Below are 23,001 nucleotides of genomic sequence, written 5' to 3'. Positions count from 1 at the left end.
ACTGACATGTGATTACATTTTCACACAATTTGGGTGCATAGATCCTGAGAAATCAGTACCCAGAACAACCACCTCTGGTCGTAGTAACGGCCTTCATACGCCTGGGCATTGAGTCAAACAGAGCTTGGATGCCGTGTACAGGTACAGCTGCCCATGCAGCTTCAACACGATATCACAGTTCATCAAGAGTAGTGACTGGAGTATTGAGACGAGCCAGTTGCTCGGCCGCCATTGACCAGACGTTTTCAATTGGTGGGAGATCTGGAGAATGTACTGGCCAGGGCAACAGTCGAACATTTTCTGTATCCAGAAAGGCCCGTACAGGACCTGCAACATGCGGTCGTGCATTATCCTGCTGAAATGTAGGGTTTCGCAGGGATCGAATGAAGGTTAGAGCCACGGGTCGTAACACATCTGAATGTAACGTCCACTGTTCAAAGTGCCATCAATGCGAACAAGTGGTGACAGAGACGTGTAACCAAGGGCACCCCATACCATCATGCCGGGTGATACGCCAGTATGGCGATGGCGAATACACGCTTCCAATGTGTGTTCACCGCTATGTCCACAAACACGGATGCGACCATCATGATGCTGTAAACAGAACCTGGATTCATCTGAAAAAATGACGTTTTGCCATTTGTGCACCCAGGATCGTCATTGAGTATACCATCGCAGGCACTCCTGTCTGTGATGCAGCTTCAAGGGTAACCGCAGCCGTGGTCTCCGAGCTGATAGTCCATGCTGCTGCAAACGTCGACAAACTGTTCGTGCAGATGGTTGTTGTCTTGCAAACGTCCCCATCTGTTGATTCAGGGATCGAAATGTTGCTGCACGATCCGTTACAGCCATGCGGGTAAGATGCCTGTCATCTCGACTGCTAGTGATACGAAGCCATTGGGATCCAGCACAGTGTTCCGTATTACCCTCCTGAACCCAACAATTCCATATTCTGCTAACAGTCTTTGGATCTCAACCAACGCGAGCAGCAATGTCGCAATACGATAAACCGCAATCGTGATAGGCTACAATCCAACCTTTATCAAAGTCAGAAACATGATGGTACGCATTTCTCCACCTTACACAAGGCATCACAACAACGTTTCACAAGGCAATGCCGGTCAACTGCTGTTTGTGTATGAGAAATCGGTTGGAAACTTTCCTCATGTCAGCACGTTGTAGGTGTCACCACCGGCGCCAACCTTGTGTGAATGCTCTGAAAAGCTAATCATTTGCGTATCACTGCATCTTCTTCGTGTCGGTTAAATTTTGTGTCTGTAGCATGTCATCTCCATGTTGTAGCAATTTTAATGGCCAGTAGTGTATGCTCGATTGGGCTCAGATCTGGCCAGTTGGGGAGCCAGCACATAAATTGGAACTCGCTAGTGTTCTTCAAATGACTCCATCACATTCCTGGCATTGTGACATGGTGCATTATCTTGTTGAAAAATGCCACTGCAGTTGGGAAATATGGTTGTCATGAAGGAGTGTATGTAGTCTGCCACCAGTTTACAATACTCCTTGGCAGTCATGGTGCCTTACATTAGCTCTACTCGACCCATGGATGCCGATGTGAATGTTCCCCAGAGCATAATGGAGCCACCACCAGACGGTCTCCATCCTGCAGTACAGGTGTCAAGTAGCTGTTCCCTTGGATGATGACTGATTCGCACCCTCCCATTGGCATGATGAAGAAGGTATCGAGAATGTCTGGTGCTGATGGTTATGTGCCCATTTCTCTCATAGTTGCCGATGTCATTGTGTTAACATTGGCAAATGCATTGGTCATCAGCTGCGGAGGCCCATCGTTAGGAGTGTTTGATGCACAATATGTTCAGACACACTTGTATGCTGCCCAGCATTAAAGTCTGTTGTTAGTTCCACCAGAGTGCGCTGTCTGTCCTGTTTTACCAATCTGCCTAGCCTACGACCTCCAACATCTGTAATGAGGGTTGACCGCCCAATCACATGATGTCTGGACACGGTTTAACCTTCGCTTTGTCACATACTCACCACAGTGCTCCTTGAACACCCGACAAGTCGTGCAGTTTCTGAAGTGTTCATGCCAAGCCTCTTGGCCATCACCATCTGCCGTCGGTCAAACTCAGATAGATCACATGCCTTCCCTATTTTACACACGGACAGCACACTCTCTCATACTACATGCACTGTGCATGTTTCTGAGTGGGATTCATTCCCTGCCAGGTGTTGATGCTATTGCCCGGATGGATTTACATCAATAGTAGGTCGGTGGTCATAATGGTCTGGCTGATAAGTATACATATAATGTGGCACTTGCGTGGACTGTTTAAGTCTTGTATCAGTTTCTCTCCGGCCAGTGGGAATGTCTTCTATGTTGACAGTGATTACTGTAATCTATGGCCCTGAAAAAGCCTCAGATATCAGTGTTCATTGTGGCAGACATGCAAAATATTTCAGCAACATTCAGAGTCGTCCTCACGCCTGCCCAAATAGCTACACACATTAGCCCGCTTCCTCCAGGTTTCAGGATAGTTAGCCTGATTTCGTATCAAAGCCACATAGTGGATTAACAGCAATGGCTGGTGAACCAGCCAGCCTGCATGTAGTTTTTCAGCATTTCACACATCCACTTGGGTGAATACCAGGCTGGTACCCACACCCTGCCTCAGATAGACATTATGTAAACATTTAGAAAACATTCTTACACTTTAACATGGGATTCACTCTTAGACAGAAGCAGAAGAAGAAGAAGAAGAAGAAGCAGAAGCAATATAAGTTTTATTAAGTGAGCATTTTTGTCCTTTCAACAAATTTACTGAAGACAATTCTCTGTTTATTGTCAAAATATTGTGTACCTAGGCCACAATGATATAGGTATTCATCAGAGAGGTTCCATGTATTAGTCTGTTATATAAGTCAATAGGTAATACTGTCCAAAAGGAAAATTTTGAAAATTCATTCATAGCTGTAAATCCATTTTATTACTGTTAAGTATTCAGTTATATCTCAGTGATAAATTTCATTTAATTGTATTACTGTGACTGCAGGAATTGTCAGAACGTCTTCAGCAAAAGCGAGGCGTGCTTGAGCAGTGGTCAGATTTGACAAGCTGGGCAAATGAGGCAGGTGAGCAGCTCAGTCATATACAGTTCCAGCTAGAAAGTGAAGTAAGTGGTGGGAAAAAGCGTGGTTCAGCAGAGAAGATCGAACAGCTAGCAACTGAACTTGAACCACTGCATTCCAAAATTAAATACTGGGCACAACAAGCACAAGAACTGGACTTAAAAACTCAACAAAGTGGGACTATAGTGCAAGGCCCATCAGCAGAAAAGCATGTTGCTGCACTAAGAGAGCAGCTGGAGCTCATTGAGAGACAACTTGAAGATGCTCGAAATTCAATGCGGCAGGTGAGTTCTTGATTTTTACTTTCATTGCCCCATCTTTTTTTTTCAAAAAGTAATTGCTACTAGTGACCTTCGTTGTTACATGAGGAAATAATAGTGGTTACCTGTGCACTTCCTTTAATACCTTTCCAGCCATTTAATTGGCCGAATCATTGTTTCATGATGATTAGCCTTTATTCCCATGATAAAATCTTATTAAATAATATTAAATAAACAAGACTACAAGTGTCAGAAGTACTAAGTTGACTTATTAATCTTTATTTTTAAAAAATATGTTCTCCCATACACAAATATTTTATGACGACATAGCAGATAATCCTTTACTCCCACAGATCTACAGCTAATGTTATTGAAAAGTTACAGTGTCTCTGGGACCAACACTTTTCATGTTCAACTCATAAATGGTGTGCAAGGAGCAGGTCTGTTGGTGTGTCTCTGTAAGACCTCAGATAGTCATTTCGCAAGACATGTATGGGTAGGAGTAATATATTGCCTGACTTCTCATTTTATACATTCTGGGAAAACTTCTCTATGACCAACAATACCTCCCTTGCAGAGTCTGCCACCCAAGTTGATTGAGTATCTCCATCATGTTTACGTGCTTCCTAAATGAACCAGCGATGAAACATATTGATCCTCTTTGGATCTCCTCTGTGTCTTCTGTTAATCCTAATTGATAAATTTCCCAGATTGATGAGCATTATGTAAGAATTAATCAGAAAAGGGTTTTTTAAGGTACCTCTTTTGTTGATGGATTACATTTCCACACGATTCTTCCAGTTAATCTCTCTCTGGCACCTACTTTTTCTACAACCAGTTTTATTGACTACTGCTTCACAGTAAATTTATTCCCCCATGAAGTTTGTTGTAAATAATCCCGGCATTGAAGAAGAAGCAATGATGTACACAATTACAATACCAGAAGAAAAAATGACTTTCATTACTCCACATTAAGGTTGTCTTTAGCACAAAAGAGGGTGCAGAATGTTGGAACCAAAATTTGTGATCACTTACTGAGTGATATAAAATGTCTGACAGACAACAAAGTAAAATTTGAAGGAAAAAAAAAACCTGAAATGGTTTCTCTGTGACATCTTCTATGATGTGAAAGAATTTCTGTCATTATAATGTGTAAAAGGTGATGGGCTCAAAAAAACAACACCAACTTGTAAATGGTCCACATGTAGCCATATTTACAAAATAATTTGTGATGTGAATATAAAATTGCTCATTACACATCATTAAAATTTTTCATACAAATGATCCATGGAACATGAAGCTAACTAACATGTCTAACCAGGGTTGGCTTTCCTTTGCTGAATGATTTTAGTTGATTTTCTATTCTGTGATCACTTACTGTAACATCTAATGATGGAAAATTCAGGGAGGAATAACAAATAAAGATAGATTGATACTCACCACTTAGAGCAGGCGTTGAGCTGCAAGGCACATTTAAAAGTGCCCGGATGTGACAGGGACCATGTGTTTGTGGAGGGGAGGGGGGGGGGGGGAGAGAGGGAGAGAGAGAGAGAGAGAGAGAGAGAGAGAGAGAGAGATAGATAATTACATAGCTTATTAAACAGTCTACTTTAAAATGTGCCTGTCTGCTGCTAAACGCGTCCTCTTTGCAGCTAGTAACAAGCATTTGTAACTTGTGTTGTTATCTCAGTATCTGTCATTTTCACATTTGTTTGATTGAAACAGAGAATCATGTTACTGTCTCTCTCAGTGAAACAATTTCAGAGGGGAGAATTCAGTATTTCCTCTTTGTCTATTTATCTTCCATTCTGGTGACAATTTGATCACTGAGTGACTGTTGTTTTTGTTGTTGTTGTGGTTTTCAGTCCAGAGATGGGTTTGATGCAGCTTCTTCATCTCCAAGTACCTACTGCAACCTACATCCTTCTGAATGTGCTTAGTGTATTCATCCCTTGGTCTCCCTTTACGATTTTTACCCTCCACGCTGCTCTCCAGCACTAAATTGGTGATCCCTTGATGCCTCAGAACATGTCCTACCAACCAATCCCTTCTTCTAGTCAAGTTGTGCCACAAATTTCTCTTCTCCCCAACTATATTCAGTACCTCCTCATTAGTTACATGATCTACATCTAATCTTCAGTATTCTTCTGTAGCACCACATTACAAAAGCTTCTATTCTCTTCTTATCTAAACTATTTATTGTCCATGTTTCACTTCCATACATGGCAAAACTCCATACAAATACTTCCAGAAAAGACTTCCTGACACTTAAATCTATACTTGATGTTAACAAACTTCTTCAGAAAAGCTTTCCTTGCCGTTGCCAGTCTACATTTTATATCCTCATCATCAGTTATTTTGCTCCCCAAATAGCAAAACTCATCTACTACCTTACGTGTCTCATTTTCTAACCTAATTCCCTCAGCATCACCTGATTAAATTTGACTACATTCTGTTATCCTCGTTTTGCTTTTGTTGATGTTCATCTTATATCCTCATTTGCTGTCTCTGACAGACTTACAATGTCATCGGCAAACTTCAAAGTTTTTATTTCTTCTCTGTACATTTTAATTTCCACTCCAACTTTTTCTTTTGTTTCCTTTACTGCTTGCTCAATATATAGATTAACATCGGAGATAGGCTACAATGCTGTCTCACTTCCTTCCCAGCCACTGCTTCCCTCTCATGCCCCTCGACTCTTATAACTGCCATCTGGTTTCTGTACAAATTGTAAATAGCCTTTTGCTCCCTGTATATGACCCCTGCCACCTTCAGAATTTGAAGGAGAGTATTCCAGTCAACATTGTCAAAAGCTTTCTCCAAGTCTACAGGTGCGAGAAATGTAGGTTTGCCTTTGCTTAATCTGTCTTCTAAGATAAGTTGTAGGGTCAGTATTGCCTCACATGTTCCAACATTTTTATGGAATCCAAACTGATCGTACCCAAGGTCGGCTGCTACCAGTTTTTCCATTCATCTGTAAAGAATTCTTGTTAATATTTTGGAGCTGTGACTTATTAAACTGATAGTTAGGTAATTTTCACATATGTCAACACCTGCTTTCTTTGGGATTGGAATTATTATATTATTCTTGGAATCTGAGCTAATTTCGCCTGTCTCATACATCTTGCTAACCAGATGGTAGAGTTTTGTCAAGGCTGGCTCTCCCAAGGCTATCAGTAGTTATAATGGTATGCAGTCTACTCCCGGGGCCTTGTTTCTACTTAGGTCTTTCAGTGCTCTGTCAAACTCTTCATGCAGTATCATATCTCCCATTTCATCTTCATCTACATCCTCTTCCGTTTCCATAATATTGTCCTCAAGAACATTGCCCTTGTATAGACCCTCTATATACTCCTTCCACCTTTCCGCTTTCCCTTTTTTGCTTAGAACTGGTTCTCCATCTGAGCTCTTGATATTCATACAGGTAGTTCTCTTTTCTCCGAAGGTCTCTTTAATTTTCCTGTAGGCAGTATCTCTCTTACCCCTAGTGATATATGCCTCTACATCCTTACATTTATCCTCTAGGCATCCCTGCTTAGCGATTTTGCACTTCCTGTTGGACTCATTTTTGAGGCGTTTGTATTCCTTTTTGCCTGCTTCATTTACTGCATTTTTAAATTTTCTTCTTTCTTCGATTAAATTCAATATTTCTTCTGTTACCCAAGGATTTCTGCTAGCCCTCGCCTTTTTACCTATTTGATCCTCTGCTGCCTTCACTATTTCATCTCTCAAAGCTACCCATTCTTCTTCTATTGTATTTCTTTCCCCCATTCTTGTCAATCATTCCCTAATGCTCTCTCTGACACTCTCTACAACCTTTGGTTCTTTCAGTTTATCCAGGTCCCATCTTCTTAAATTCTCACCTTTTTGCAGTTTCTTAAGTTTTAATCTACAGTTCATAACCAATAGATTGTAGTCAGAGTCCACATCTGCCCCTGGGAATGTCTTACAATTTAGAACCTGGGTCCTAAATTTCTGTCTTACCATTCCATTATATAATCTATCTGAAACCTTCCAGTGTCTCCAGGCCTCTTCCATGTATACAACCTTCTTTCAAGATTCTTGAACCATGTGTTAGCTGTGAGTAAGTTATGCTTTGTGCAAAATTCTACCAAGTGGCTTCCTCTTTAATTCCTTACCCCCATTTCATATTCACCTACTACTTTTCCTTCTCTTCCTTTTCCTACTATCGAATTCCAGTCCCCCATGACTATTAAATTTTTGTCTCCCTTCACTATCTGAATAATTTCTTTTACCTCATCATACCATTTTTCAGTGTCTTCGTCATCTGTGGAGCTAGTTTGCATATAAACTTCTACTACTGTGGTAGGTGTGGGCTTCGTGTCTATCTTGGCCACAATAATGTGTTACTATGCTGTTCATAGTAGCTTACCGCACCCCAATTTTTTTATTCATTATTAAACCTAGTACCGCATTACCTCTCTTTGATTTTGTATTTATAACCCTGTATTCACCTGACCAGAAGTCTTGTTCCTCCTGCCACCGAACCTTGCTAATTCCCACTATAACAAGGCTTAACCTATCCATTTCCCTTTTTAAATTTTCTAACCTACCTGCCCGATTAAGGGATCTGGCATTCCATGCTCCAATCTGCAGAAAACCTGTTTTATTTCTCCTGATAACAACGTCCTCCTGAATAGTCCCTGCCCGGAGATCCGAATGGGGGACTATTTTACCTCCAGAATATTTTACTCAACAGGACTCCATCTTCATTTAACCATACTGTAAAGCTGCATGCCCTTGGAAAAAATTGCGGCTCTAGTTTTCCCCTTGCTTTCAGCTGTTCGCAGTTCCAGCACAACAAGGCTGTTTTGGATAACGTTACAAGGACAGATCAGTCAATCATCCAGACTGTTGGCCGTGCAACTACTGAAAAGGCTGCTGTCCCTCTTCAGGAACCACATGTTTGTCTTGCCTCTCAGCAGATTCCCCTCCGTTGTGGTTGCACCTATGATACGGCTATCTGTATTGCTGAGGCACGAATGCCACCCCACTAACAACAAGGTCCATGGTTCATAGATACACAAATGTGAGATATGGTTATCTGAAGTTCTGATGACAAATAGAAATTTGACTGGTCAAACAACTTTCTGTGTGATAACTCTATGTTCACATAATCTTAAACTATATAATAGAAGGAAACATTCCACGTGGGAAAAATTATATATAAAAACAAAGATGAGGTGACTTACCAAACAAAAGCGCTGGCAGGTCGATAGACACACAAACAAACACAAACATACACACAAAATTCAAGCTTTCGCAACAAACTGTTGCCTCATCAGGAAAGAGGGAAGGAGAGGGGAAGACGAAAGGAAGTGGGTTTTAAGGGAGAGGGTAAGGAGTCATTCCAATCCCGGGAGCGGAAAGACTTACCTTAGGGGGAAAAAAGGACAGGTATACACTAGCACACACGCACATATCCATCCACACATACAGACACAAGCAGACATATTTAAAGACCAAAATATGTCTGCTTGTGTCTGTATGTGTCTGTATGTGTGGATGGATATGTGCGTGTGTGCTAGTGTATACCTGTCCTTTTTTCCCCCTAAGGTAAGTCTTTCCGCTCCCGGGATTGGAATGACTCCTTACCCTCTCCCTTAAAACCCACTTCCTTTCGTCTTCCCCTCTCCTTCCCTCTTTCCTGATGAGGCAACAGTTTGTTGCGAAAGCTTGAATTTTGTGTGTATGTTTGTGTTTGTTTGTGTGTCTATCGACCTGCCAGCGCTTTTGTTCGGTAAGTCACCTCATCTTTGTTTTTATATATAATCTTAAACTATGATTAATAAGGTTTAAAAATGCAGTCATAACCAATTCTTGCTTTCTCTTGCTATTACAGCTGCTAAATGTCTAACATTTTTCAGAGTCAAAAAATTGACATTACAGCCTTTCCATCCAAACACTGTAATCCTGCGGACAGCGCCAACACACAAGCAATCTCACACAGGAACAACTAATGAGAAGTAATTTGAATGGTAGAGATTTGTACTACCTGCAAGCTCTTTCTTGGATTATTTACATGTTACAGTTTGAACATTTGAGCATTAAATCCATCATTCAGCAACCATCTATTTGTTGACTTAAATAGACATGTGAACTGCTGATGTTCCTGAGTGGCTATATAGGCGATTTTTGTGTGTTTACTTACTTTACTGAACCAGGAGGCAAAATTTTACTTTCTGGTTCATTAACACTTCTTGCATTACCCCCTTTTGCACAGTTTAACTTCATTCAGCTTTAGTTTGTCAACAAGGCTTCAACTTGATTTACATTTGTGATGAAGCTCTTTTTTCTTTCGTAGCAACTTTCTAACACAGCTATTGAATCATGACAAATCTTTCCTATTACTCACCATGTTGCTCAGCACATTCATGACTAAAATGCAGCATGCAGCATTTTTAAAATGTATACATTGATGTTCAACATTTTCAGCCTCAGAGACGAATGTTCGATGTTGACTGTACATGTAAAATGCCATCTGTTTCTCGTTACAGTTGCTAGGCCTAAATATTTTTGTACATTTCTTAACATTCCTTTTCACAGTTGTAGTAATTGATGCTTAACAGCCTTTGTGGTCACCGTTTCTCTTCCTCGTGACAACTGAAATGAATAACTGAGACTTTTCCTCACTTGGATAACTAGGAACACGCAAGTCAGTTCTCTACCTTTTTTTCCCAAAATAATGTAGAAGTATCATCTTTGACATTTTCTTCACCCAGATTATTTCATGTTCAAAATCCATAATAAACCTTGTATAGATTCTAGAGCTTTTATGCCACCATTATTGGCATGTAGCTTATGAGAAGATTTCATTGCTATTCACGTCTTGTTTTACGCTATTTTCCACTCTTCATACTATGTTGGCATTATTATTGTTACTCAATTAAAGTAAATCTGAGGTAACGCCATGGTGTTTTCTTTCTGTCCTGAAAGCATGAATGCTCCTTTTCTATTTTATATGAATTAGCCTCCTCTTTCTCAGTATAGCATGTAATTGATCATAGGAACTGTAATATAGTACCTTTAACTAGAAAAACTCACAAGTGCATGCTATTTTCCCTTTGTAGTACATGCCTGACCTATTAAGAGGAGGGCTAAAATGGTTTACCCAATCTGAGATTGTCACAGAATCATCTGAGCCTCTGGCTTAAGCCTTCCACTTAGCTGCCCTGCAATTGGTGCTGGGAAATGAAACCGCAGATTGCGAGTCATGCCTTCATCCCATGTAAAAGGATAGCTACCTTTACAAATTTAATAGCTCACAATGTTCACTTAGAGTCATCTCTGTATCTGTTCCTTTATAGAAATTCTAGTTCACGCTTGCTTACTAATCACAGTGCACTGTCCCAAAGATGTATGAACAGCCAGCCTTCTGCTGCTTTCCTTTATGGCTTTGTTTGGTCACTTGGTGTAGGACATCAGCAGTCATCACCTGTTTGGGTTAAGTTGAATTTAAAAACTGTGCGCCACAAAACTGACACGTACCATGCAATAATCAGACATTTGTCGCAGTTAGAAAAGTATATGCTTTGAGCCTACAATTATAACTAGAACCAAAGAATTAAGCACTTGACCTCTGATTGGCAACACTTTAGCCCTGAAAAACACCCACAAATATATTTGCAGAATATATTTAGAGCCCATGAAATTCTTCTTTCTAGCTGTGCAGTGTAACTATTTAAACTTCGAAAGTAGTATGTTATTGATCTCATACCTGAACTAGTGAACTGGTTGTAAGTATTCCCTGAGGTTGTTTACTAAACAAACAGGTGGTATGTAGTGAGAGAATAAAGGGGATAATTAACATCCGGTGACTGCTAAGTTAGAAACATTGTCAGAGCCTTAAAGTCAAGCAATACAAGTGAGGAGTGAAGGAATAAGATAGCAAACAGATTAGGTGGAAAAGATATTGTAACATACATTGTGTGCATTGAGTCCAGAACTTGGTTGTAGGCAAGTGCCTGTCATCCTGATAAAATTTGGATAGACCATTACTTTTAGTTTAGAAAGGAAAGACCTCAAGTTACAATGTGTACAGGCATTTTTATGAAATACACTCAACAGCTGATTGTTTAGTATTTCTTGGAGAAAATTTTTCTCTCTTTTTATCATCTTTTTGTAATGACACAGTCATGTTAATCCTGACAGAGAAGAGGAAAAAAAGAGGATGAAGGTAGTGAAAGGAAGAGAGTAGATGTAATTTATGATGTTAGGTGTGCAACTGAGCTAACGATTCAACGTTGGCTCTTCCATATGTGTGCTTGTCGGTCCTTCTGTGTTGTTGAAGTGATTCTTTAATTATTATTAAATCCTTCTCTTACTTTTCATGTTATTGTAGGTGTAAAAATATTTATCTTCACAGTTGATTGTGTCTTAATAAGTAGGAGTAACAATGTAACTAGAAGACTTAATGTTAATGAAATAAAATTATATATGAATATGAAAGCAAAAAACTGTATCAAATGGACATGTTTATGTGTATGTTAAACCTGACTTATCTATCTGTCATAGGTTTTCACATCATATTCTGACATTAGATACCTGTCCAACATGCTACTCTACTTACTTGTATGATAAATGTACTTGAATTCCTTATATTCAGCTTTTGATAGAAGTAGCTCTCTTTACTGCAACTGTTGCTTTTAGGTGGAGGAACGATGGTTGCAGTTCCAGCGCATGCAGCAAGAAGTATCCCAGGCATTGTTAGCATCACAGGAAAAGATACAGGAGGTGGCATTAGCCTGCCAGACTCCATCAAGACTAGCTGCAGCTGCACACACTTTTTCTGCGCTATTGGAAGAGCACAGGTTGCGCCAGTCTGTTCGCCAGAAACTAGCAGAGCAGGGACGAGCCCTTATGGAGGCAGACGTATCAGGTGCTGCCACTGTGCAGAATATATTGACTTCAGTTGACACAAACTTCGAGAAGGTAAAGACTTTTTTTTGTTAGAACAAGTTCTGCTTTATATATTTCGTTAATACTGTTTAGAACTGATGTAACAAGAAATTAGTTTCAATTATTGGCTGTAAATATGATGAAATCGGAATTAAGGGAAAACAGGGAATCAGGTACCTGTTGATGAAAATAAAAATTACGTGATTGTAATGCAAAAGTTCCATTAAGTATGATTACATCACATAGCACATTGATTTCCTTTAGAAAATATGAAAAAATCTTAGATTCATGTTAAGTCAAAAGTAGTAGAGTGTTTACAAAATACATGCAGTAGCTCTGCTTAGCCCAGGAACAAAATCATCAGAACCAACACTCAAGACCATATTTGAGAATGACTAAAGAAAAACAATGTATGGTATACTGTTACAGCCCATTTTATGAGAATAGAATAATGGCAGGACACATGGTATTAGCAAATTTGTTCATGGGAAGGTGGTTGTTTGCTCGATAAACAGGACAAAGCATGGTGGACTCCACCTCAGAGGTTGTGCAGGTACTGGATTTTTCTTATGTCACCGTGACAAAGATCTGCCAAGTTACCTTGATCCGGGACAACCGCTGCTACTAGGTTCAGCTGCTCTGGGCAACAACATGTTGTTGCCCCACATGTTAACCACTGCTCACTGCATGTCACAGGACAGAGTTTTTCAGGGAGAAGAGATGATACAAGCTACTGGTTGGGTTTTTGTATTCAGTTGTCCATATGGCTATATATCTGTCGAAGATCATGGGTTTCCTTTCTTGAACTATTAACTTTTGGGAAAAAAAATTTTAAATGGGTGATATGTTCTATTTATTGGTTTTAAATTTGTGTTTTGGGAATCCAGTGCTAATTATCCTACAGTTCTAGAAAAACATAACATATCATCCCAAAAAGCTTAATGTTCTGTTTTCATAATCTGCTAAACATAATAAACAAACTTTTTCTGCTGGCTTTGAAGAAAGTGGTAACCACAGTTGGAGTCTAGGAGAAAACTTAATAATTGCAAATAAAATTTTATGTCTGTAATATTGAACTTCTATTTTTATTGCAATTTTACATTGCAGATGTTGTGAACCTCTGTTTGATGTATGCTGTCAGTTCTAGCACTCATAGTGCCTTAACATGGATCCATCTCAAATGACTTTAACCTAAACATAATACTTTTTATCACTGCTGAAAAAACATGAGTAGTATTCATGCCATCTCGGTTTTTTGTTTCAGGTAACTGAAATGCTGAAGGAACAAAAAGCACTATTCACAGAAATGGACATTACATGGAAGCACTTTGGTGATGCAGCTGAAAAAGTGAAGAGTGGAATTTCGGAGGCACAGGCACTATGTGGAACAATACAGGAGGCCCCTGCTGACGTTACCCAAGCAGCTCTCGTCCATGAGAAGGCCAAGAAGGCACTGGACATCCTTAAGAAAGCTAAGATTTCTGTGGATACAATGGACAGTAAAGCACAGATATTAATGAGGCAAGCAGAAAATCTCCCTGAATTTGACACAACAGGGCTTCAAAAAGAACTGAGTGCTCTACATTCTCAATGGCAAGAAGCTTATGATGCTGCAATGAAGAGAGTCCAGGATCTGGAAACACAGTTGATTATTTGGAAACAGATTGAAGACAGCAAGAATGAAGTTCTACATTGGCTTAGTGAAACAAGCGAAGCACTTTCCAGTGCATGTGAAAATCTGTCTGACAGTGAGAGTGGTCAAGCAAGACTAAATCGCTACAAAGATGAACTACCTACTTACTACAATTTGAAAGGCAGCATTGTTGCCAAGACATCTCAGCTTGTGAAACTTAATGATGGGAAGCCAATATCTACACTTGAATCACTAGTGAAACTGCTAGAAGAAGAATTTTCTGATGTGAAAAACATTGCTGATAAACTTGAAGACATTGCTTGCAAATTTTTAGAGCAAGAGAAGGATGTTCGTGCGGAGATTAAAAAGGCTAGTGATAACATTACAAGGATCAGAGAAGCGATTATAAAATGTGACGACCTCACAGGAGAAAACTCAAAGATACTTGAAAGGCTCCAAAAATGTCAGACTTTGAAGAAAGAACTGTCCACTTTTAGCAAAGATCTTGAAAAACTTGATAATAAAATTGATGAAATGAAAGTAAGCTATCCTTCTTTTGCAGATTCAAGTCTTCCTAAGGAATTAAGTGGTTTGCAAAAAAGATATGATGGTGTTTCTTCACACACTAACAAAATAGAAACAACATTGCTGACATTTTTAAAGAAGCACCATACAGAACGTTTTGCAGCTCTGCAGCGTGTTGTGGCAACTCACCGGGAGAAGCTTGGATGGTGTGCTCCTGAGGCTGGTAGTGATCGCTATAATTTAGAAGTGAAAGCTGCCTCTCTTCGTGATGTAGAAGCTGGTTTAATTGACTGTGACAACAAGAAAGAAGAACTTGACCAATCACTTCAGCTTTTGGAGAAGGTGGAAACACCACAGCGTATTTCGGAGATGAAAGAAGAATGTCAGCAACTTGTTGATGATGTTAATTCCCTTAAAGAGCACTATTCAACTATTAAGCAACTCCTTGAGTACAACATTGATCTTTGGCAGAAATATGAACTTATGTCAGAAAATGTAGCCTCTTGGCTCAGGGAAACTGAGGGCAAGGTGTGTATTTTTGAACAGCTTAGTATTTAAAGTTTAAAGTTTTTGAAGTATAGAAATTAGTATGGATGTATGCAATTAATGCTGATTATATTAAGTAGATCACTCATCATAATTGTTGACTTGTCGCAAGAATTTTTGCAGTAGTAACAGGTTACAGTAAATATATACCTGTGAAAAAATCTCCATACATATAAAAAAGACATGACAGAATTTTTTCCAGAGTTTTGTTTCCTTATTACATCTCATTTTTATTACTAGAGGTTAAATGTACTTGCTGATTGCATTTTTTTATATTCTAAGAGAGCTTTGTTCTTATAATTAATTGTAAATTTGTATATTATATGTGTGTTTGATCTTTTCAGGTGAGAAATGAAACAGTGAATCAGCTAAACCTGTCTACCATTGTAGATAAAATTGCAGAGATGAAAGCATTCCAAAAGCAGGTTCAAACATTTGAATCAGAAATTAGAAATATTACAGGTGTCGCAGATGAAATAACAAAAGAGAATCCTGAGTCACGAGTGGGGCAGTATGTCAGCCATCTGACAGCAAGATATAAAGCTGTTCTTAAATTTGCAAATAATTACATTGAGCGTTTGGAGGCACTCAATACCAATAGAGATCTATATCAGGCCTCTGTTAAAGATGTGGAGAAGTGGTTGGGTGATGCTGACAAAAAACTGAAATCGTATGAAGAAATATTTTCAGCTCCAGCAAAACCAATGCAAGTATACCAGGCAAAATTAGAAGAGCTGAAATCTTTTGCTGAAGAGAGAGAAAGGGGACAAGTCCTTCTGAATAAGGCAGTGGAAACTGGAGAAGCATTATTCTCTGGGGTAACTCCTGAAAACAGAGAAATAATACGTACGGAACTGAGAGTGTTGAGAGATGCTTCAGAGACATTAATTGATAAAGCAAATGAGATACAAAAGCGTATTGAAGGGATCATGATGCACAGATCATCATTTGATGACAGTTACACACAAGTGTGCAAATGGATTAAGGAATCTGAGGCAAAACTTGGCAGCAAACTAGAATTAAAACCTACTCTTAAGGAAAAGAAGCTTGCTATGCACAGTTACCGTTCCCTGGCCCCAGATGTTGCAACACATAAGACTATTATGAACCAACTCCAGGAAAAAATTGTGAACCTATCTGATTCAGAAGCAACAGCTAAATTCAATGATATTCTTACCTCCTATGAGAGATTAGCAAAAACATTGGAGGATCGAATTAGTGATTCTGAGAAGCATGTTACTGATCATGAAATATATCTGCAGATGTTAGAAAAATGTCGTGACTGGCTCAGCTCTTTGTCTGCCGAGGCTGCAGCTGTTTGTGATGATACGTCTGTAGAGAAGGATGGTGCTGATGCCAGGCTCGCCATAATTGAAGATATCCTTCAACAGAAACCTGAAGGTGACCAGCTGATTGATAGCTGTTATAAACAATTGCAGATTGTTTTGAAAGGAACTGATATATCTGGTCACCCAGCCTTGCTAAAGGAATTCGAGGAACAGAAAACAGCCTGGGAATCATTCCTTGCTAATTGCGTTAACTCACAGAATAAACTACGTCAATTGTGCTGTAAATGGACAGAATTCGAGGAAGTTGTAGATGGTCTTACGAATTGGATAAAACAGAAAGAATTGCAAGTGAAAGACCAAAGTCTTCGTAGTACCCAGGAAGCTAAGCAGGCACATCTTGATAAACTGAGATCTCTTGAGGAGGAGATAACAGCAAAGGGAGATGAGTTCTCCAATGCTAGTGAGCAGAGCCAGTCTATAGAAGGGGAGTCAGAGCTTTCTGTAAAAGTATCTCGACTTCTCACACGTTACCAAGCTCTGAAGAATGCCACAAAAGTAAGTGTGCATATTTTTGTATTATTTTTGTTTTCTTGTAAATTGTGTAGAAATTGTTTGTGTTGGCCTTTAAATAGAGTACAGGCAATCCTATCATTGGTAATATTTTGTGATATTGGGAAATTTATCTCTTAACTTGGATGAGGGAATGCAATGAAAAGAGTTGATGGTATTTTTCAACTTTAAAATTGTGAACATCCTTTCTCAGCTTATTATGTTAGTCTCAGAACTGCATTGAGCTTTCTCTCACTTATTCTGTTCATCATTTGAGAAAATTAGTGCAAAATGAGTGTGTGTATGTTTGCTTTTTCTGCCCTCAGCTTTAGTTACTGTTTAGGAATGAGACTTCTTAACAGATAAATATTATTTATGGACAGAGACTCAGACCCAGAGCCTTGCCTTTCTTAAACAATGATTGTATTGTTTTTCAAGCTATTCTAACAAAACTCATGACTCGGTTCACATTTAAGAATGTTAGAATCTTACATTAACAGTTTCTGTGAAAACACTTAAGCATCACAACAAAAAGCATAAAAGTTTTGTACTAAATAGTGAAAGTACACATGAAATTAATTTCTCATATTCACTATCTACAGTGAACCCCTCTCATACTGTGGCCTGGGTAACCTACCTTCCCTTATCCAACCTCTCCCATTCCATCCCTCTCATCTGCCTGTAGAAGGAACTAATGGTTCTGAAAGCTAGGATTACTTCTATGTTTTGCATGTCTATCAGCAGTAGTAAACATTTTGCCTCCTGGAGGTAAGTACTGACCAGAAATTCTGTCTCTCATTTATTAGTTTTCTTAATAGAAGTTTCCTTTTACATTTTTTGCAGTTTATCTATTTTCTTGTGACCAACTGCAAATTAAATTTATGCAACTATGGAAGCTTGTAAAAATTTGCATATATTTCATTTACAGTTAACTGAATTGAACTCACATTTCATGTGAATGCTGTAATTTTTGTAGCCCAGAGAGAGGAAGGTAACTGGAATTATGTAAATGACAGTCTGAAAACCTTAAATCTTCTGAATGAATCTTATGAAAAAGATAGAATGTTACTTGCTGTATAGATGACACATTGAGTTGCAGTCAGGCACAATGGAAAGACTGTTACACATTCAGCATTTAGTGAAAGCCTCCTTCAACAAGGAAAACGAAAACACACATACAGACACACACACACACACACACACACACACACACACATACACACATTTCATATTCACACAAGCAAGCACTCCTCATACACACATGACCACTATCTGTGGCTGCTCTTCTGGCCAGAGCAACTGGAGATAGCAGTCATGTGTGCATGAGGTGTGCTTGCTTGTGTGAATGTGTGTGTGTTTTTGTTTTCTTTTCTGAAGAAAGCTTTAGCTGAAAGCTCAGTATGTAACAGTCTTTTCATGGTGCCTATCTGCAACCCAGTGTGCCATCTGCCATCTGTATGATGAGTAGCAATCCTTCCTTTCCAAATTTTTGTGGATATTTCACTGTTAGATACTTTGAAATTAGATAAGGTGGCCGTATGGATCCTAGCTGATATACCATTCATTGTGTGACTGTCATTCTTTGAGAGAGAGCAGTTATCGCATGAAATGAAAAGTACACCTTTGATAACACTCTTTATTAGTGCCAATAGTTAACAATATTCTGCCTTCATTGTTCTGCACAAATGTCTACTCTTTGAAATGATTGATTGTCTACTACATAGGAAATAACTTAACAGCTCTAGTGAACTTTATGGTTAATTTAATTTTAACAATGCTGTTGAAGGTACCACATGAAATCTTCCAAGATCCATTTAAAATTTCAGCTTTTCTGCATGTTTAAGCTGTACTGACTATTTTGAGTATCCCCTCACCCCAAATTCCTGTTCCAGGGCTGGTGTCAGTATGGTTTTTAATATCTCAGAAATTGTGCCCCTTGACAAACCAATATGCTACCATTAATATTTGTTACTTTTATATTCACAGTCCATCAGATATGTGCCCAGTTTCATGCATTCTTTAGAATATGTATCATTTATAGTGACTTCCTTGTTATAAGATAATATCACTAATTTTTCATCTATAATTTTGGCCCCTTATGGAATTGATGTTGAGGATCGTATTTTGAGAGTGCTATAAGTCTGATAATTCTCACGTGAGGGCATTTGTTGTTTTGTGTGCTCTCATGAAATTTATGTTTAAAAATGAAATTCTGATATGCAGGAAGCTGTGTCACGATATGAGCAATTTGTAAAGGAACACAGAAGTTTTAACGACGAATATAATGCTTTCTTGGAATGGCTCTCTAAGGTTGAAGATGAACTGAAGGAACTTAGTCAGATTGTTGGTGATCTGGCAGTATTACAAGTAAGAGCTCTTGTTTTCTTTTTTTCTCCTTTTCTGCTACTATGAAACAAACATTATAGTAAGAATTGTTGATTATAAATTGTACGTGTGCTTTAGGATCGGCAAAAGAAAATTAGGGAGCTCGCTGATATCAGATCCAGGGAAAGCCCTAAATTTGATTCACTGCTGGACAGTGGTGAAAAACTTTATGCACACACATCACCTGACGGAAGGGAAATTATCCGACAACAGCTCAGGTGAGGAACTACACAGAAAAGTTAATATTTTATGAATATATGAGCTTCTAGAATGTTAATGATGGTAGAAATTTCATTGGAGTTGAAGTAATATTTAGATGCAGCTGACAGTTTTGAGTTTTTTTTCAGTTGTTGAACTTTAATCCAGGCAGGTGTAGATAAGCCATAATTTTATTATCAAGTGGAAATTCACATAGGAAAGGACCAGACACTTATCCTCTTCCTGCTTGTTTCTTAAACTGCTTGAAGATTGTGAACACCCTGATTATGTCATTGGGGTAATTCTGTTTTTACCCTAGGCTCCAAGATTTTGTAATTTTCATCTGTAACTGTAAACATCTTTGGAAGTAAGCTGTAACCTACATTTTTTTTTTTTTTCTCCAGGACACTCCGCACCTTATGGGACAACTTTTCTGATGATCTACAGGCTGCCACTCACAAGTTGGACCAGTGTCTAATGCAGTTTGCTGAGTTCAGTCTGTCTCAGGAACAACTGACAAAATGGCTGAAAGATGTGGAACGTGCCATGATGCAGCACACTGAACTGAAAGCTTCTCTGCAAGAGAAAAGAGCGCAGCTGCAGGTACCTATACACATTGCAGTGCTATGTTGCAACAGGACTGCTTTGTACTCATAACTTACAGTAATAAACAATGGCCTTTTAATTTTGTTCCGTATTGTGAAAATTGTCACTGATGGATGGTGAAGAGGCTAGATTCTCATATAAAACAGATTAAGCAATAAAATCGCTACAACATTCTTTATTTGTTTGCATGTAATAGTGTTACAAGAAGTGCACTGAGGTGAAAGAAGTCATGGGATACTTCCTAATATCGTGTTGGACCTCCTTTTGCCCAGTGTAGTGCAGCAACTTGATGTGGTATGCACTAAAAAAGGAAGTCCCCTGCAGAAATATTGAGCCATCCATAATTGTAAAGTGTTGCTGGTGCATGATTTTGCGCACCAACTGACCTCTCGACAATGCCCCATAAATGTTTGATGAGATTGGTGGTCAGGCCATTTGCTCAAATAGTCCAGAATGTTCTTAAAACCAACCGCGAACAATTGTGGCCTGGTGATATGCTGCATTCTCATCAAATTCCATCATTGTTCGGGAACATGTAGCCCATGAACAGCTGCAAGTAGTCCCAGGTGACCTCGGTATAACATATTTCATTGGACCATGAAAATGAAATAGTTTTACCAGGTTTATTGTTATAATGAGGTTTTGTTATTGTGAAACAGAGTAAGGAGCCATGTTTTCGTGGCTGAGAAGTACGTTACTGCAGTACTCTCCAGATGAAAAATAACATGAAAAGACAAATAATAAAACACATTTTGTTCACTTCATATATTAATATTGTACCTGTAGAATATCTTACTTTTTTGTACAGAAAAATTCACTATTTTCCTTTGTTTCTTTTTTCTTAAAGATTCTCTTGTGAATATTGTCTTTATCTTCTCTAACGAAATCTACTGCTGTGCGGAAACACTGGGGATTGAAGATGCTACTTGTTGAATGCTTTCCAACTGACCTATTAGCTCCATCAGAGGAGGGGGATTCACACTTGTCACATCACTGTCATCGTCAGAGTCTTCAATAGGCCTCATTGTCCACTGACAAGTATTCAACTACTTAATCATCTATGGTTTTACCAGTAACTCCTGAATAAATCTCCAGATCACTTTGAATATCATGCTGTGTTATTTCATCCACCACAACTTTCTCACCAACATCTTCACTCTCAGAAATTCTTGCATTTTTCCAGCAGTTCACAATGACATTCGGCTGTACACTGTTCCAGGAACTAGCAGTCATGTCAGAAGCCTGTTTCACATTGAAACTGTAGGGATTGCTCACCTTTCTTTCAGTATTTGTGATCACATGTTGTACTAAATGTGAATGGTATTTTGTTCTTAATTATCCCCATATATAGTGGCTGAAGAATCGAAGTGCAGTTTGAGGGAAAGTAGCATAGTTCAAGGTTCTTCAACACTGGCTCATTATTATGCGCACTACAATTATCCACCATCAATGCTATTTTCTTGTTCTTCATTGACATGTCTTTATCAAGCGAAAGCAGCCACTCTCTAAAAAGAGTAGACGTCATTCGTGCTTTTTGATTTGCCTTGCAATTGACTGCAATAAAAGAAATCACATTTACAATGTGACTGTAGCAAAACATTACAGCTGAAGCTATACTGCACTGAATTAACTTATAAATTAAAGGAAGGTAAAATAAAATGTATGTACCCTCTTACCTGGCAAGCTTCTTACATTTTTGAAGCACCTTGGGTTTGCAGATCATCCAATCACCAGTGGTGTCAATTTGTATGTCCCTGATGCTTTGCTGCAGAGAAGAACAGTTAGTTGTACTTAAGACTGCTTCCTTCCTTTACACTTTTCTCCTCTAAAGGCCATCGTCTTCTCTGGCATCAGTTGATAAAACAATCCTGACTCATCTGCATTGTACAAGTTTTCAGTACTGTATTTTTCTAACAGTTTAAACATGGTGTTTTTCCTCCAAAATTCTGCATCACCTAAAGGTGCTGATTTTTCTACTCCTGAAATTACTTTAAACATGTTCCCATGCCTGTCCTTAAATCTTTGCAACCACCCTTTACATAGACTTACTCTAACAAATAGTACCATGAGTGCCACTGAACATGACGTACTCATCCAACAGGAAATCACCATCCAGCGGTGTTACGTGGACTCATTCCATGAACCTTGCAATAGGGAAAGAATTCTGGTTACTTGATGCTACCATTGTTCAGTTCTGCAGAATTAATTCTGCTTAATTGATTAACATTGTGTGAGAGACACTTGTGTGAGTTGGAGGAGGATTGTGCTTTACATAATTTTCAATCTCTGGAAGTTAACATATATAGATTTTAAACATATGCTATAGTGTGCTTTTGCTAATATTGCCTTTACTATTATTTCAGAACCACAAGATCATGCACCAGGAAATAATGTCACATCAGCAGTTGGTGGAATCTGTTTGTGAGAAAGCCCATCAGTTAGTTGAACAGACACAGGATAAGTCTCTTAACATATATCTTCAGTCCATAAAGCAGCTCTTCCAAAATATTGTAATAAAATCACAGGTATGTTGACAAAATAGAATAATATTTGTCACAAAAATATATTATTTGCTTTTCTCTGCAGGCTTCAAATATTTAAGAAAAAGCCAAAGCTTTTGCTAGATTTTAAGATACGTTTCCTCAAAAATACAGGTCTCTCAGAATTTCAAAGACGTGATCATAGAAACATGTGGGCTGTAATGTTAACAACAGAAATAAAATATGAGGGTTGTACCAAAAGTAAGGTTCCCTGTGAGCTACAGCCTGGAGGGAAGGTGCTAGGCTAAATCCGACAACAGTGTCGCGCGCAGTGGTTCCCCCACTCTCGAGCCAATCCGTCCGCGGTTCACTACGTTGCTCAGTGTTGGCTTGGCAGCCGTCAGACATAGAAGTGTTGATTGCCACTCCCACCAAGTGTGAAGTTCGAGCAGTACTCCAGTCTCTCCATGCAAGGAAGTTACTGCCCATGGAGATTCGTGGGCAAC

The 23,001-nt window shown here is 38.9% G+C and overlaps 1 protein-coding gene across 1 annotated transcript in view; it reads left to right on the top strand.

Annotated features, from left to right (window-relative positions):
• LOC124619377 (nesprin-1) overlaps window positions 1-23,001 on the top strand; it is a 635,455-nt gene that overhangs the window by 254,707 nt on the left and 357,747 nt on the right. Inside the window, exons 31-38 of the mRNA XM_047145705.1 lie at window positions 3,030-3,389; window positions 12,036-12,317; window positions 13,549-14,970; window positions 15,333-16,832; window positions 19,050-19,193; window positions 19,290-19,429; window positions 19,814-20,012; window positions 22,379-22,540. Of these exons, the coding sequence (XP_047001661.1) occupies window positions 3,030-3,389; window positions 12,036-12,317; window positions 13,549-14,970; window positions 15,333-16,832; window positions 19,050-19,193; window positions 19,290-19,429; window positions 19,814-20,012; window positions 22,379-22,540 (4,209 nt within the window). The remainder of the gene's footprint in view (window positions 1-3,029; window positions 3,390-12,035; window positions 12,318-13,548; window positions 14,971-15,332; window positions 16,833-19,049; window positions 19,194-19,289; window positions 19,430-19,813; window positions 20,013-22,378; window positions 22,541-23,001) is intronic.

This window comes from Schistocerca americana, chromosome 6, assembly GCF_021461395.2.
Source record: "Schistocerca americana isolate TAMUIC-IGC-003095 chromosome 6, iqSchAmer2.1, whole genome shotgun sequence".
NCBI lineage: Eukaryota > Metazoa > Arthropoda > Insecta > Orthoptera > Acrididae > Schistocerca > Schistocerca americana.
Note: the sequence above shows the minus strand (reverse complement) of the source record. Positions and strands in the feature narration are given on the sequence as shown.